Source organism: Mustela erminea, chromosome 16, assembly GCF_009829155.1.
Source record: "Mustela erminea isolate mMusErm1 chromosome 16, mMusErm1.Pri, whole genome shotgun sequence".
Taxonomy (NCBI): domain Eukaryota; kingdom Metazoa; phylum Chordata; class Mammalia; order Carnivora; family Mustelidae; genus Mustela; species Mustela erminea.
In genome coordinates this window covers 58,682,509-58,699,584 of record NC_045629.1, presented here as the reverse complement: position 1 = coordinate 58,699,584, position 17,076 = coordinate 58,682,509, and the positions used below count along the sequence as shown (strand labels likewise).

The 17,076-nt window shown below is 36.3% G+C and overlaps 1 protein-coding gene across 1 annotated transcript; it reads left to right on the top strand.

Annotated features, from left to right (window-relative positions):
• The first annotated feature begins 10,806 nt into the window (after positions 1–10,806).
• On the top strand, positions 10,807–12,486 carry LOC116575370 (coronin-1C-like). Its single transcript, XM_032316684.1, is given in 3 exon segments — positions 10,807–11,869; positions 11,872–12,221; positions 12,224–12,486. Coding segments are annotated over 3 exon segments (1,422 nt in total). The 5' UTR covers positions 10,807–10,860; the 3' UTR covers positions 12,287–12,486.
• Positions 12,487–17,076: the final 4,590 nt, after the last annotated feature.

The window sequence follows — 17,076 nt, the reverse complement described above, 5'->3', positions numbered from 1 at the left end:
TTGAATTAAAAAAAAAAGAAATCTGAGATGAATGACCTGAATGTTGGGATTAACATACTAATATTTAAAAGAAGATGGAGACCTGAATGGACAAAAAAGTATAATGATTTCATAGAAAGCTTTAAGCTCAGAAATAAAAATCATAAAAGTAACCATTAAAAAAAAATCTAGATTTGTAAAATAATAATTGACATACAAAAATCACTGAATAAGCTTAAAAAGCAGACTGGTAAAAAAAAATCAATGAAAAGAAATTTGTTTGTAAATTACATTTTGAAAAAAAATTAATGTAGAGCTTTTCGTATATATGCAACAGTAATAAAAATTTCTAACATCTGGGGGTGCCTCCATGGCTTAGTCAGTTGAACGTCTGACTCTTGATTTGGTATCAGCTTATGATCCGAGGACTGTGAGACCTAGCCCTGCATTAGGTTCTGTGCTCAACACAGAGTCTGCTTTTCCCTCCTCCTCTTCTTCTCCCCCAGCTCACTCTCTCCCTCTCTCAAATAAACAAATAAAATATTTTTAAAACCTCTAACATGAAAGTATTTGGAATACCATAAGATTTGAAAAGCCACTTCACAAATTAAGTATTTCTAATTTATTTACAATATATACATTTAAGTATACAATCAATATGGAAATGAAAAAGAGATTGACATTAGTAGTCCTGATGGAAATTCAAATTATTACCTCAGAAAAATGACTAAAACTAACATGAGTAATCACACCAAATATTTTGAGAATATGAAGCAACTGGAGTTCCTAATTTGATCCTCATGTACAATCAAATGGTACAACTGATCAGAATTGATAACATTCATAAAATTTGTTCACATAAAGAAAATTCATAGCAACTTTCTTCACTATAGATAAAACTAAAAGTCTTTCAGTTGTTCATCAAGAAGAGAAAGGGAAAACAAAAGAATACTGAACAATACAAAAGAAATAAACCCCTGATACATGCAACTGCATAGATTGGTCTCAAAAATATTTTGCTTAGTGAAAAAAAAAAACAATAATATATGAAAATATACTATCATTCAAATTATAAGAAGTTTTAGAGAAACAAATATGTGATATAAAGAAGTTAGTTTGAGGGCGCCTGGGTGGCTCAGTGGGTTAAGTCGCTGCCTTCAGCTCAGGTCATGATCTCAGGGTCCTGGGAGTCCCGCATCGGGCTCTCTGCTCAGCAGGGAGCCTGCTTCCTCCTCTCTCTCTGCCTGCCTCTCTGCCTACTTGTGATCTCTCTCTGTCAAATAAATAAATAAAATCTTAAAAAAAAAAAAAAGACGTTAGTTTGATGCATGATTTAGAGAGAATTGTACAGGCTGTATTGACTAGTCAAGTTATGTGGGGACTTTCTGGGTTGATGGAAATATACTGTTTTTTGATAGGTATTTGGTTTCCATGGGAGTTTTAGGTGATTATCAAACACTTGTAATGATCTACTTAGCATATGAACTTTTCATTGTATGAAAAATTTATGTTCAAGGAAAAAAAAGCATAAAAAATATTGAATTCTAGTCGATCTTAATGCCTTCTAAAATATTTAGGAAAAAGTGTACTGATATCTACAACTTAATTTAAAATGCAAATAAAATAAAATGGATTGTTGACTGGATAGATGGATAAATTATCAGATATATGTTAAACAAGTAAAATAAAATGTGAATTTCAGATTCTAGGTAGTGGTATATGAATTTTTACTCTTCAGCTCAACTGTGGTTTGAAAATTTTCAGAATAAGATATTGGGGAAAAAAAAAAGAACTGGCTGAATGGAAAGAGTGACATGTGGCTATTCAAGAGGAAAACAAAACAACAACAAAAAAAAAACACTCTGTTAGAGGAAAGCGAAATCAAAGTCCTTAGGGCTGAAGTGCGCAAATATTCATATGAGAGCAGACTGACATTTTGAAGCCACCTATGGAACCCTTGGAAAGAAATTTATATTCAATATACTTAATATGGAGAAAAATGCAGAATTAATTCATATGAAACAAAATTAATCATTTACACTTAGGGTTATGCATACTATATATTCATTCATTGTATAAATGATGAAGGTGAGACTATTTACTAAATGCCTAGATGTCTGGGATAAAATAATGAGATTAATTGTTCCTAGCTATGCCCTTATGAAATTTGTAGTCTCAAGCTCTGTTATATTTGGCTCAGTTTCAAGGGACATGAAAACATAAATCACATGGCATACATTTTGATAGTCACATGGCATAATACAGCACTTCTCAAAATGTGGTTCAATTCTTAATGAAAATTTATATTTATACCCCCACCCAGACTATGAGTTAGAACCTCTGAGTGACCAAGGTAATCCCCATTTTAACAAGCTCTAGGGTGATTTTTATGCAAATCAGTGTTTGAGAACAACCACTATTATATAAGCAACATTTCAAGTCAGGAATTGGGTTGAAAGGCTAATGGCTCTATTCCTGACTATGTAACCTCAAGTAAAAATTTAATGATGTTGTATCTCAATTTAACAACTAAGAAATGAGGAATAAAATAATTTCCCTAATTATCTCACAAGGTCATTATGAACACAGGGTCAATGGAAATATAAATTATACACAGTGTTCATCAAAGTATTCATAAAGTTAAAAGAAGTATAAAAGATTATGGCATTACTTGCATATAAGAAAAATTGACTTCTAAGTTTTTGTGTACAGCTATGTGAATCTACAGGTATATACTCTAGGTAATATGAAAAAGCCTACATTTACAAACATATAATTAAAGAAGGTCTTTGAACAACAGGTGCAGTTAACATTTGGGTTCTTAGTCTAGTATAAATTTATCATTGAAATTTAAACTCTTAAAATTGTTTTGAAATGGGATTATTCCCTCATTTGGCTCATATCACGTCCCCAGGAATACACGAGTGGGTTTAAACCTCCTACTCAGCTATGTTAAAAGAGGAGAAAGGCACACCTGGATTTTATAAACATGTCATCTAGGACAGCCTTTAGAGAAATATGCTCAGCAATGAGTGTATTTTGTTACAGAAAAGCATTTGGCTTTTCTGGAGTTTTGGAATAGGCAAGTGAGAGTATAATAATAAGCCATTTTAAAATTTGCCAAAATTAAAAATGTCACTTTTCCTTGGATTAGGTCTTGCTTTGATTCTTTTTAGATGTAATGAATATTTTAGGAAAATTATTTTCTAATCATTTCGTTTTAGTTTCAGGGATAGAATTTAGTGATTCATCAGTTCCATATTATACCCAGTGCTCATTACATCACATGTCCTCCTTAACGTCCATTACCCATTTACCCCATCTCCCCACCCACCATCCTTCCAGCAACCCTCAATTGGTTTCCTATACTTAAAAGTCTCTTTTATGATTTGCCTCTCCTTTTCCCCCCATGCTCATCTGTTGATTCTTATATTACACATATGAGTGAAATCATATTGTATTTTTCTTTCACTGACATTTAATTTATCATAATACCATCTAGTTCCATTCACATTGCTGTAAATAGCAAGATTTCTTTTTGTGATGGCTGAGTAATATTCCAATGTGTATATACCACATTTTCTATATCCATTCATCTGCTGAAGGACATCTGGGATCTTTCCATAGTTTGGTTATTGTTGACATTGCTGCTATAAACATTGGGGTACATGTGTCCCTTCAAATCACTGTTTTTGTATCCTTTGGATAAATACCTAGTAGTGTAATTGCTGGGTCTTAAGGTAGTTCTACATTTAACTTTTTGAGGAATCTCCACACTGTTTCCCAGAGAGCTACACGAGCTTGCATTCCCACCAACAGTGTCAGAGGATTCCCCATTCACCTCATCCTCACCAACATCTTTTGTTTCCTGAATTAATTGTAGCCATTCTGAATGGTGTGAGATGGTTTTGATTTGCATTTCCTTGATGCTGAGTGATGCTGAGCATTTTTTGATGTGCCTGTTGGTCATTTGTATGTCTTCTTTTGTCTTTTAATGTCTTCTGACCATTTCTCAACTCTTTTTATTTGTTTTATTGGTGTTGAGTTTGATAAGTTCTTTATAGTTTTAGATACTTGCCCTTTATCTGATATGTCATTTGTGAATATCTTCTGCAACTCTGTAGGATGCTTTTTAGTTTTGTTGATTGTTTCCTTTGCTGGGCAAAAGCTTTTTATCCTGATGGAGACCCAATGTTTCATTTTTGCTTTTGTTTCCCTTGCTTTTGGAGACATGTCTAGCAAGAGTTTCTGCAGCTGAGGTTGCAGCTGAAGTAAGTCACAGAGGTTGCTGCCTATGTTCTCCTCTAGGAATTTGATAGATTCCTGTCTCACGTTTAGGTCTTTCATCCATCTTGAATTTATTTTTGTGTATGGTGTATGAAAGTGGTCCAGTTTCATTCTACTGCATGACGCTGTCCGGTTTTCCCAGTACTGTTTGTTGAAGAGGCTGTTCTTTCTTTCTTCTTTTTTTTTTTATTTCCGTTGCATATCTTTCCTGCTTTTTTTTTTTTTTTTTTTGGTAAAGATTTTATTTTTCTATTTGACAGACATAGACCACAAGCAGGCAGAGAGGAAGGCAGAGGCAGAGAGAAAGAGGGGGAAGCAGGCTTCCTGCTGAGTAGAGAGCCCAATGTGGGGGCTCAATCCCAGGACCCTGAGATCATGACCCAAGCAGAAGGCAGAGGCTTAACTCACTGAGCCACCCAGGTGCCCCTTTCCTGCTTTGTTGAAGATAGCTGACCATATAGTTACGGGTTTATTTCTGGTTTTCTGTTCTGCCTCATTGATATATGTGTCTGTTTTGTGTCAATATTATACTGTCTTGATGACTAAAGCTTTGTAAATTACCCTGAAGTCCAGAATTGTCATGCCTCCAGGTTTGCTTTTCTTTTTCAAAATTGCTTTGGCTATTTGGGGTCCTTTGTGGTTCCATACAAATTTTAGAATTGTATGTTCTAGCTCTGTGAAAAATGCTGTTGGTATTTTGATAGGGATTGCATTAAATGTGTCGATTGCTTTGGGTATTATGGATATTTTAAAAATATTTGTTCTTCTAATACATGAGCATGGAATGTTTTTCCATTCTTTGTATCATGTTTAATTTCTTGCATTCATTTCAGAGCACTGGTCTTTCACCTCTTTGGTTAGGTTTATTCTTAGCTATCTGATGGTTTTTGGTGCAATTGTAAATGGTATTAATTCCTTTATTTCTTTTTCTGGCACTTTGCTTTTGGTGTTTAGAAATGCAAAACATTTTGATTGCTGATTCAATTTCCTTGCTGGTCATGGGTCTGTTCAGGTTTTCTATTCCTTCTTGTTTCAGTTTTGGTAGAATATATGTTTCTCAGAATTTATTCATTTCTTCCAGATTGCCTAATTTTTTGGCTTATAATTGCTCATAATATTCTCTTATAGTTGTATTTCTTCAAAGTTGGATGTGATCTCTCCTTTTTCATTCATGATTTTATTTATGTGGGTCCTTTCTCTTTTCTTTTTGGTAAGTGTGACTAGGGGCTTGTAAATCTTGTCACATATTTCAAAGAACCAGCTCCAAGTTTCATTGCTCTATTCTACTGTTATTGTTGTTGTTGTTTTTATTTCTATATCATTGATTTGCATTCTAATCTTTATTATTCTTTTTCTCCTGCTAGATTTAGTTTTATTTGCTGTTCTTCTTCTAGTTTCTTTTGGTGAAATGTTAGGTTGTATTTTTTAGATTTCTCTTGCCTTTTTTTTTTAAGATTTTTTTATTTATTTGAGTGTGAGAGAGAGAGAGAGAGTGAGAGAACAGAACACAAGTGGGGAGGGGAGGATAGGGAGAAGCAGACTCCCTGATGAGCAGGGATCCCAATGCAGGGCTAGATCCCAGGACCTTGGGATCATAACCTGAGACAAAAGCAAATGCTAACTGACTGGGCCACCCAGATGCCCCACTTTTCTTGCCTCTTGAGGAAGGTCTGTATTGTTATATACTTCCTTCTTAGGACAGCCTTTGCTGCATCCCAAAGGTTTTGAGCTGTCATGTTTTCATTTTCATTTGCTTCCATCTATTTTTTAAATTTTTAATTTAATTTCCTGTTTGAACCATTAATTCTTTAGTAGTATGTTCTTTAACATCCATGTATTCGTGGTCCTTCCAAATTTTTTTCTATTGTTGATTTCAAGTATCATATGTTGTGGTCTGAAAACATGCATGGTATGATTTCAATCCATTTGTATCATTTGAGAACTGATTTATGACCTATTCTGGAAAATATGTGACCAGTATGTGACCTATTCTGGAAAATATTCCATGTGCATTCAAAAAGAATGTGTATTCTGTTGCTTTAGGATGAAATGCTCTGAATATATCTGCTAAATTCATCTGGTCCAGTGTGTTATTCAAGGCCCTTCTTTCTTTGTTGATCTTCTGCTTAATACTTCTGTCCAGTACTGTGAATGGGGAGTTAAAGTTCCATACTATTTTTGTATTATTGTCAATGAATTTTTGTTATTTATTGATTTATATATTTGAGTGCTCCCAAGTCACAGACATAAACATTTACAATTGTTAGATATTCTTGTTGGACAGTCCCCTTTATTATGATATAGTGTCCTTCATCTCTTATTACAGTTTTGGTTTAAAATATAGTTTGTCTGATATAAGGATGGCTACTCCAGCTTTCTTTTGATTTCCATTAGCAATGATAAATTGTTCTTCACCCTCTCCCTTTCAATCTGAAGGTGACTTTGGGTCTAAAATGAGTCTAAACAGCATATTAATAGGTCTTATTTTTTTTCTCCATTCTGATACCCTATATCTTTTGATTGGAGCATTTAGTCCATTTATATTCAGAGTAATTATTGAAAGATACGAATTTAGTGTCATAGTGCCATTATCTGAAATGTCACTGTTCCTATAGATTGTCTCTGATACTTTCTGGTCTTTGTTACTTTTCTCTTTCTGTCCAAAGTGTTCCCTTTAATATTTCTTGCAGTGATGGTTTAGTGTTCACAAATTCCTTTCATTTTAGTTTTTTGAGAAACTTTTGATCTTTCCTCCTATTCTGTTTTTTGTTTTATTTTGTTTTGATTTAAAGATTTTATTTATTTAAGAATGAGAGTATAGAAAGAAAGCACAAGTTGGGGGAGAAGCAGAAGGAGAGGGAGAAGCATAATCCCTGCTGAGCAAAGAAGTCCAACATGGGACTTGATTCCAGGAACCTGGGATCATAATCTGAGCCAAAGGCAGCCCACTTAAATTTCTGAGCCACCCAGGTGCTTCTCTCATTCTATTCTGAATGACAGTCTTGCTATATAAAGTACTCTTGGCTGCATATTTTTCTTATTTAGCATATTGAATATATTATTCCAGTCCTTTCTGGCCTGCCAGGTCTCTGTGGACAGGTCTGCTGCTTACCTTATGCATCTACTCTTATAGGTTAAAGACCTTTTGTCTCAAGCTGCTTTCAGGATTTTCTCTTTATTTTTGTAATTTGCAAGCTTTACTGTAATATATCTAGGTGTTGGCCTATTTTTGTTGATTTTGAGGGGAGTTCTCTGTGCTTCTTGGACTGAATGCCTATTTCCTTCCCCAAATTAGGGAAGTTCTCAGCTACAATTTGTTCAAATAAACCTTCTCCCCATTTTTCCTGATCTTCATCTTCTGGGACTCTTATAATATGGATATTGTTTCATTTAATGGAATCTCTGAATTCTCTAGGTCTACTTTTGTAATCTAATAGTTTTATTTCCCTCTTTCAGCTTTTTCATTTTCCATACTTTTATCTTCCATATCACTGAATCACTTTTCTGTTTGTTCATTCTTGTTTTTATGGCCTCCATTGGGACTGTACCTTGGTAATAGCATTTTTAATTTCAGCCTGACTAGATTTTAGTACTTTTATCTCTACAATAAGGGATTCTGTTATCTCTTCTATGCTTTTTTCAAGCCCAGCTAGTATCTATATAATCGTTGTTTTAAAACATCCCTGGATGTGAGTACTACCTTCTATTCTTTCTTTTGGTGTGAATTTCTCCATCTTATCATTTTTTTCAAGTAAAGAAAAGGAGAAAGAAAATAGCAACAACAAGAAAAAATATTAACAACAACAACATCAACAAACCTAGATCCTTGTTGTGTTTCGATCTGTATGTTAAAAAAATAGATCCCAAAATAAGAAAGAAAGGATATATATATATATATATATATATATATATATATATAATGAAAGAAACCAACAAATGCAAATATATATAAAGTATATATAAAAGTAAAAATTGAAAAAGAACTGAAAAAATAAGAAAACTGAAAAAATAATACTAAAAGTATAAAGAATAAACATACAAAGAAGGTTATATACTGTTTCCCCTAATTTCTAAAGCTTTACAGCTCTCTATGGTCAGTAAACTTGGTGAGAGTGAGTTGTTTGGCCCTTCTGGGGAAGTGGCCTGTTGTGCTTATTCTCAGGTGGACTAGCCCTATTGCAAATGTGCCTCCAGTGCATAGGGAGGTAGGGCTCAGTGTAAGTGGTTCCTGACTCCACCAGCTGTTTTGCTCTCTGAAGGTTTTCAGCACTGATGGGTGGGATGAATATGGCTATCCCTGCCTTGCATTCTTCATTGAGTCCTCACAGAAAAACAGTCAGTAACTCTTGTCTTCCGGGTTTACCCACCCATGACTGAATATTTTTATCTCAGGCACATGACTTATTGCAAAACTCTAAATTATAGGGACTCCTGTGATGTGGACCCGTGCTGTATATATTTTATATATACTGAGTGTTGGGGTGGGGGCAGTTCTTGACACACTTCTGCTTTTTGCTAGATTCCTCTCAGGAAAGTGGTGACATGACTGTGCAGTGATTCACAGTTTATGGCAACAAAGAGCAGAAAGCTGGCACGTAGACTTGCTGTTCTCAGCTGGCCTCCCCATTCCTAGGCCTGGGAATTCTGCTGCACATAGCCACCACCAGTTACTCTTATGACCCCAGGGATCCTCAGACCACACTGTCACACCTGGGATTCCACCCCATTTCACTGCCTGGGCACCTTTAAGTCAGACATGTCCCCCACCACAGCAGACTTCTGAAAGTTCCCATTTGTGCTCCACTGCTTATAATACTTGGATGTAGCCTCCTTAAGCAGGCTTTCTTCTCTGCACCATATCTTCAGCTATGTCACATGGGATTCAAGTCTCCACATCTAGTTTCCAAATGGTGATCACTTTTCTACTTGTAGATTTGCAACATTTATTTTCTCAGGTCTCCAAGTGATTACTTGGGTGTTCAGAATGATTTGATAAGGATCTAGTTGTATTCAAGGGACAAGAGAAACATAGAGTACCCCTACTCCTCCACTATCTTAAATCTTCCCTCCTTTATATTTTTAATACATATAATTTTTAATGCATGTATAATCTTTTAACAGATAATTAGCAATCATGATATGCTTTCCTTGTTCAAGGTGCATATCTTCTGGGAAGGGACAAAAAACTTCATATTAAATTAGGTGAAAAATATGAAATAACTATATGAGAAATGAAAATCTGTCACACACAGCTATTAGAGTAAATCAAGGATGTACAATAAGGATCATACTGGACCTCAACAAAATAAAACTAAACAAATACCATGGGATTTAAGAAGTAGGAGGTTAGATAAACATGATCTCAATTTAAGTATAAAAGTATAGGCACAATGTATTTAAGTAGCCACCTTCAGTCATTCCCAATGCAATTATATATTATTCAATCAAAATACTAGTTCTGAGTATAATACTGAGTTATATTATCGTATTTGCTAATTGGAATGAATTTTAGTGAATGAAATAAAACTGTCACTAGTTTTACTACTAGTAAGGTGTTTTATAATTATGTTAGTAAAAGCTATCTGTGATTTGAAAAAGACTAATTGCGGTCAGTAGTCCAAGATTGACAAGAATAATAAAGCTAATGTCAGTCTCTCTATATTTTTCATATACTAAAAAATTGATTTGAGTAAAGGTTGAGCTGAACTATATTAACTCTATAAAGTAACTTCATCCAAAAAATATAAGTTTGTTTGTTTGTTTATTTGCTTTTAAGTGGGAGAAACTCATCCAAAGCATCTGAGGAAAATATTACAAAAAGGCAAATTGTCAGTCTAGGCTATCCACCCATAGAAGGTGGGAATATGTCTTAAAGGCAAATCCTATTTTTAAGGTGGGGGTGGGGGGCTTCTAGGAACTTATTTATCAGTGGGAATTGCTTAGTCTTATTAATAATATCACAGTAACCATCAGTAAAATTCATTTTTTTTTCAGATTAATAATTAAGCTCCTAAACTAGAAGAGCAATTGTAAGACTACCATGTTCATTGTGGCACTAATCATAATAATCAATATACAGACACAACCTAAGTGGCCATTAATAGATGAATGGGTAAAGGAGATGTGGAATCTATACATAAAAGGCATTATTATTCAGTCATGAGAAAAAAGAAAACCCTGCAATTTGTGACAACATAGATGGACCGTGGGCATTATGCTAAGTGAGATAAGTAGGACAAAGAAAGACAAAACCCATTCTAACAGAATTCCCTAATGCTTTGGGTAAGGGTTGCAAAATAAATCTAATTTAAGGACATCACAAGTTATTTGGCCTCAGAAATTAGGTAAACAGATATGCTGAGAGGATGAACACTAATGATGAGAAAGTTTGAGGGAAAACATAAGATTCGTTGCGGTCACATTTTCATTCAGATAATGTCCATGAAAGCTGGACACTTTCTTAAATATTAACTACCCTGCTACACAGGCTGCTTATGAAACAGAATTTCTTGGTTAACAAAACACAGTAAAAAAGGTTTTGCCAGGGGACTTCGGTGGCGGCGGCGGCGCCTCAGGCATCTTGGCCCCGACACAATGAGGCGAGTGGTAAGACAGAGCAAGTTTCGGCCTGTATTTGGACAAGCGGTAAAAAACGACCAGTGTTATGATGACATCCGGGTTTCTCGAGTGACCGGGGATAGTTCCTTTTGCGCTGTCAATCCCAGATTTGTTGCCATTATCATAGAAGCGAGTGGGGGAGGAGCGTTCCTTGTGCTCCCTTTGCACAAGACTGGTCGAATCGACAAATCCTACCCTACAGTATGTGGCCACACAGGACTGGTGCTCGACATAGACTGGTGCCCACATAACGATCAGGTCATTGCCAGTGGCTCAGAAGACTGCACGGTGATGGTGTGGCAGATCCCAGAAAATGGACTTACCCTTTCCCTGACCGGACCTGTGGTGATTTTAGAAGGCCACTGGAAGAGAGTTGGCATCGTGGCCTGGCATCCGACTGCCCACAATGTCCTTCTTAGTGCAGGTTGTGATAATGCCATCATCATCTGGAATGTGGGGACAGGGGAAGTCCTTATAAACTTGGATGATATGCATTCAGATAGGATTTACAACATGAGCTGGAACCGGAATGGCTGTCTGATCTGCACAGCTTCCAAAGACAAGAAAGTGAGAGTAATCGATCCTAGGAAACAGGAGATCGTTGCTGAGAAGGAGAAAGCACATGAAGGAGCAAGACCCATGAGGGCCATCTTTCTGGCTGACGGGAGTGTCTTCACCACTGGTTTCAGCCGCATGAGTGAGCGGCAGCTGGCTCTCTGGAATCCGAAAAATATGCAGGAACCAATTGCTCTTCATGAAATGGACACTAGCAATGGGGTATTGCTGCCCTTCTATGACCCCAACACCAGTATCATTTACTTATGTGGAAAGGGTGACGGCAGGATCCGCTATTTTGAGATCACAGATGAATCCCCATATGTCCACGACCTCAACACATTCAGCAGCAAGGAGCCTCAGAGAGGGATGAGCTACATGCCCAAGAGGGGACTCGATGTTAACAAATGTGAGATTGCCAGATTCTTCAAACAAATGAGAGGAAGTGTGAGCCTATTATCATGACTATTCCCAAGAAGTCTGACCTTTTCCAAGATGACCTGTATCCTGACACAGCGGGGCCTGAAGCAGCACTGGAGGCAGAGGAGTGGTTTGAGGGGAGAAATGCAGATCCAGTCCTCATCTCCTTAAAGCATGGATACATTCCTGGCAAAAACCGGGATCTCAAGGTGGTCAAGAAGAACATTCTGGATAGCAAGCCCACTGCAAATAAGAAGTGCGACCTGATCAGTGTCCCCAAGAAAACCCCAGACACTGCTAGTGTGCAAAACGAAGCCAAGCTGGATGAGATTTTAAAAGAGATCAAATCTATAAAAGACACAGTATCTGCAATCAAGATGAGCGCATTTCCAAGTTAGGACAGCAGATGGCGAAGATCGCAGCCTGAAGGTCCACCCCTAACCCCCAAAATGGGAGCAGGAACTTATGCTTGGTAGCGGGTTGTTGGCGTGGTCCCAGGGAGGGCGAAAGGGAGGCACTGCCATTCGGAGACATTCCGTGTCACATTTGTCAACCAGCGATAGGCTACATTCCAGTAAGAACTCAATTCGTCTCCCAAATTTGCAGAAACAAAATGTGATTTAAAAGCTGAGCTTTTTGGGCGCCTGGGTGGCTCAGTGGGTTAAGCCGCTGCCTTCTGCTCAGGTCACGATCTCAGGGTCCTGGGATCGAGTCCCGCATGGGGCTCTCTGCTCAGCAGGGAGCCGGCTTCCCTCTCTCTCTCTCTGCCTGCCTCTCCATCTACTTGTGATTTCTCTCTGTCAAATAAATAAATAAAATCTTTTAAAAAAATAAAAAATAAATAAAAGCTGAGCTTTTTATCAGAAAGCTTTTTGATGTTTTAAGTGTTATATGACTTGTCGAACTTTTAAAAGACAAAAGTGCTACTTTTAAAATCCCAGATACTCTGAATTTTAGAAAACCAACCAATTCTGATTCAGTGTCGTGCCCAAGTACCTTTTTTTTTTTTTTTAATAAACAGGGACCAATGCCACATTGCTTTTTGTATTTTTTTTAATGTCGCCGAAACCAAAAGTAGCTTTTTTCCGCCTTGTATTTTGCTACTTTGCAGTATTTGTGTGTGTGTGTGTGTGTGTGTGTGTGTGTGTGTGTGTTTATCTTAATTTGAAAGGGACAACACTGTGTATGTTTATAAACTAAATGAAGATATTATTTTGTATACACATTCATCTGAGAACAATCAGAGCAGTAGCCACATGGTGCTGGCTCGTTTGCAGCACAAACCTGGTCATCCTCATGACTACAGAAGGAAGACTTGAAAAATCACGTGGGTTCGCATCACCACCCTCTTCTTTAATCGAGTCTGGGATCAAAAAAGCTCCTATTGTATTGCTTCCTTTCTTTCCTTTCTCTTTTCTAGAAACTGGGTGGTTGTACCAGAATGGAGTTTCACTTCTTGGTTATCCTGTGCTTCAGATGATTATAATCTAACCTAAACTAAAAATAAATAAATAAATAAATAAATAAATAAAAGTTTTGCCAGTGATGGTCAAAAATTATTTTCTCTATAAGATACTAATTCTATCATTACTTTATTTTTTGATATTATGACAGAAATGAAGGAAAGAAAATCATGCTTGGAGTGATTGAAATTATTATATAATGTGTCTTTATGGGAAACACAAGCTAATCAGCAAATCACTAAAAATATATATAGTTTAAAAACAGAAAACACAAAGGATCAGAAGTTTATACATTTGCTCTTATGTTAAAGAAAACATTATCTACACATATATATCTCAGGATGATCTCTTGAGTAGGAGAATGAGATAAGGGAGAATTATATTTGACTACGTCAAATAAAAATTAAAGTGAGTATAAATTAAAATAAACTAAAATGGCATTTTTACTCTACTGTGCACTTGTTATTTTCCAGGAAAAGAAATCCAGAATTTATCTATTAATGAAATTTTAAAATTCAAATACTTCAATCCACTTGTGGAAAAAAATTTTTAAAGAAATTTTTTAAAGAAATCTTTCTTGAATGAAATTTAAAGAATGAGCCTTAAAAACCCTCTGAAATTATCCATAAACACTCTTTTGGAGCTTAAGTTAAGGAATCTGTGTTTGGTACCTACAAGAATTTTTGCCACAGCACCCTTTCAGGAAATTTTTGAAAGTTCTATGGGACTTTGAAAATGTTTTATCCACATTACAGATTGATATATATGTAATTAAATTGATTTTGTAGAAACATACCTAATGTATCATGGAAAGACACATATTCAACATACATATGATGAAAATATTAAAAGGCAAACTGTTTGGTTTTGGAGTTTTATTTTTTAAATATTTTTAAAAAAATTTATAAACATATAATGGATCATTAGCCCCAGGGGTACAGGTCTGTGAATCGCCAGGTTTACATACTTCACAGCACTCACCATAGCACATACCCTCCCCAATGTCCATAACCCCACCACCCTCTACTGACCCCCAGCAACCCTCAGTTTGTTTTGTGAGGTTAAAGTCTCTTATGGTTTGTCTCACTTCTGATCCTATCTTGTTTCATTTATTCTTTTCCTACCCTCCCAAACCCCCCACGTTTCATCTCCACTTCCTCATATCAGGGAGATCATATGATAGTTGTCTTTCTCTGATTGACTTATTTCACTAAGCATAATACCCTCTAGCTCCATCCATGTCATTGCAAATGGCAAGATTTCATTTCTTTTGATGGCTGCATAGTATTCCATTGTGCGTATATATACCACATCTTCTTTATCCATTCATCTGTTGATGGACATCTAGGTTCTTTCCATAGTTTGGCTTTGTGGACATTGCTGCTATAAACATTCGGGTGCACATGCCCCTTTGGATCACTATGTTTATATCTTTAAAGTAATTACCCCGTAGTGCAATTGCTGGGTCATAGGGTAGCTCTATTTTCAACTTTTTGAGGAACCTCCATGCTGTTTTCCAGAGTGGTTACACCAGCTTGCATTTCCACCAACAGTGTAGGAGGGTTCCCCTTTTTCTGCATCCTCGCCAGCATCTGTCATTTCCTGACTTGTTAATTTAACCATTCTGACTGTATGAGGTGGTATCTCATTGTGGTTTTTATTTGTATTTCCCTGATGCCGAGTGATGTGGAACATTTTTTCATTTGTCTGTTGGCTATCTGGATGTCTTCTTTGCAGAAATGTCTCTTCGCGTCTTCTGCCCATTTCTTGATTGGATTATTTGTTCTTTGGGTGTTGAGTTTGCTAAGCTCTTTAAAAATTTTGGATACTAGCCCTTTATCTGATATGTTGTTTGCAAATATCTTCTCCCATTCTGTCATCTTTTGGCTTTGTTAACTATTTCCTTTGCTGTGCAAAAGCTTTTGATCTTGATGAAATCCCAATAGTTCATTTTTGCCCTTGCTTCTCTTGCTTTTGGCGATGTTTCCAGGAAGAAATTGCTGCAGCTTAGGTCAAAGAGGTTTCTGCCTGTGTTCTCCTCAAGGTTTTGTTGGATTCCTTTCTCACATTGAGGTCCTTCATCCATTCTGAGTCTATTTTCATGTGTGATATAAGGGAATGGTCCAATTTCATTTTTCTGCATGTGGCTGTCAAATTTTCTCAGCACCATTTGTTGAAGAGGCTGTCTTTTTTCCACTGGACATTCTTTGTCGAAGATTAGTTGACCATAGAGTTGAGGGTCTATTTCTGGGCTCTCTATTCTGTTCCATTGATCTCTGTGTCTGTTTTTGTGCCAGTACCATACTGTCTTGATGGTGACAGCTTTGTAATAGAGCTTGAAATCTGGAATTGTGATGCCACCAAAGGTGGCTTTCTTTTTCAATATTCCTTTGGCTATTTGAGGTCTTTTCTGGTTTCATATAAATTTTAGGATTATTTGTCCCATTTCTTTGAAAAAAATGGATGGTATTTTGATAGCGATTGCATTAAATGTGTAGATTGCTTTAGGTAGCATAGACATTTTCACAATATTTGTTCTTCCAATCCATGAGCATGGAATATTTTTCCATTTCTTTGCATCTTCCTCAATTTCTTTTGTGAGTACTTCACAGTTTTCTAAGTGTAGATTCTTTACCTCTTTGGTTAGGTTTATTCCTAGGTATCTTATGGTTTTGGGTGCCATTGTAAATGGGATTGACTCCTTAATTTCTCTTTCTTCTGTCTTGTTGTTGGTGTAAAGAAGTGCAACAGATTTCTGTGCATTGATTTTATATCCTGACACTTTACTGAATTCCTGTACAAGTTCTAGCAGTTTGGGATTGGAGTCTTTTGGGTTTTCCACACATAGTATCATATCATCCTCAAAGAGTGATAGTTTGACTTCTTTGATGATTTGGATGACTTTAATTTCGTTTTGTTGTCTGATAGCTGCGGCTAGGACTTCTAGTACTATGTTGAATAGCAGTGATGATAATGGACATCCCTGCCATGTTCCTGACCTTTGCAGAAAAGCTCTCAGTTTTTCTCCATTGAGAATGATATTTGTGGTGGGTTTTTCATAGACAGCTTTGATTGAGGTATGTGCCCTCTATCCCTACACTTTGAAGAGTTTTGATCAGGAAGGGATGCTGTACTTTGTCAAATGCTTTTTCAGAATCTATTGAGAATATCATATGGTTCTTGTTTTTTCTTTTATTAATGTATTGTATCACATTGATTGATTTGTGGATGTTGAACCAGCCTTGCAGACCTGGAATAAATCCCACTTGGTCGTGGTGAATAATCCTTTTAATGTACTGTTGGATCCTACTGGCTAGTATTTTGGTGAGAATTTTTGCATCTGTATTTATTAAGGATATTGTTCTGTAATTCTCTTTTTTGATGGGATCCTTTTTCTTGTTTGGGAATCAAGGTGATGCTGGCCTCACAAAATGAGTTTGTAAGTTTTCCTTCCATTTCTATTTTTTGGAACAGTTTCAGGAAAATAGAAATTAATTCTTTAAATGTTTGGTAGAAATCCCCTGGGAAGCCATCTGATCCTGGGCTTTTGTTTGTTTGGAGATTTTTGATGACTGTTTCAATCTCCTTACTGATTATGGGTCTGTTCAGGTTTTCTATTTCTTCCTGGTTCAGTTGTGGTAGTTTATATGTCTCTAGGAATGCATCCATTTCTTCAATTGTCAAATTTGATGGTGTAGAGTTGCTCATAGTATGTTCTTATAATTGTTTGTATTTCTTTGGTGTTGGTTGTGAT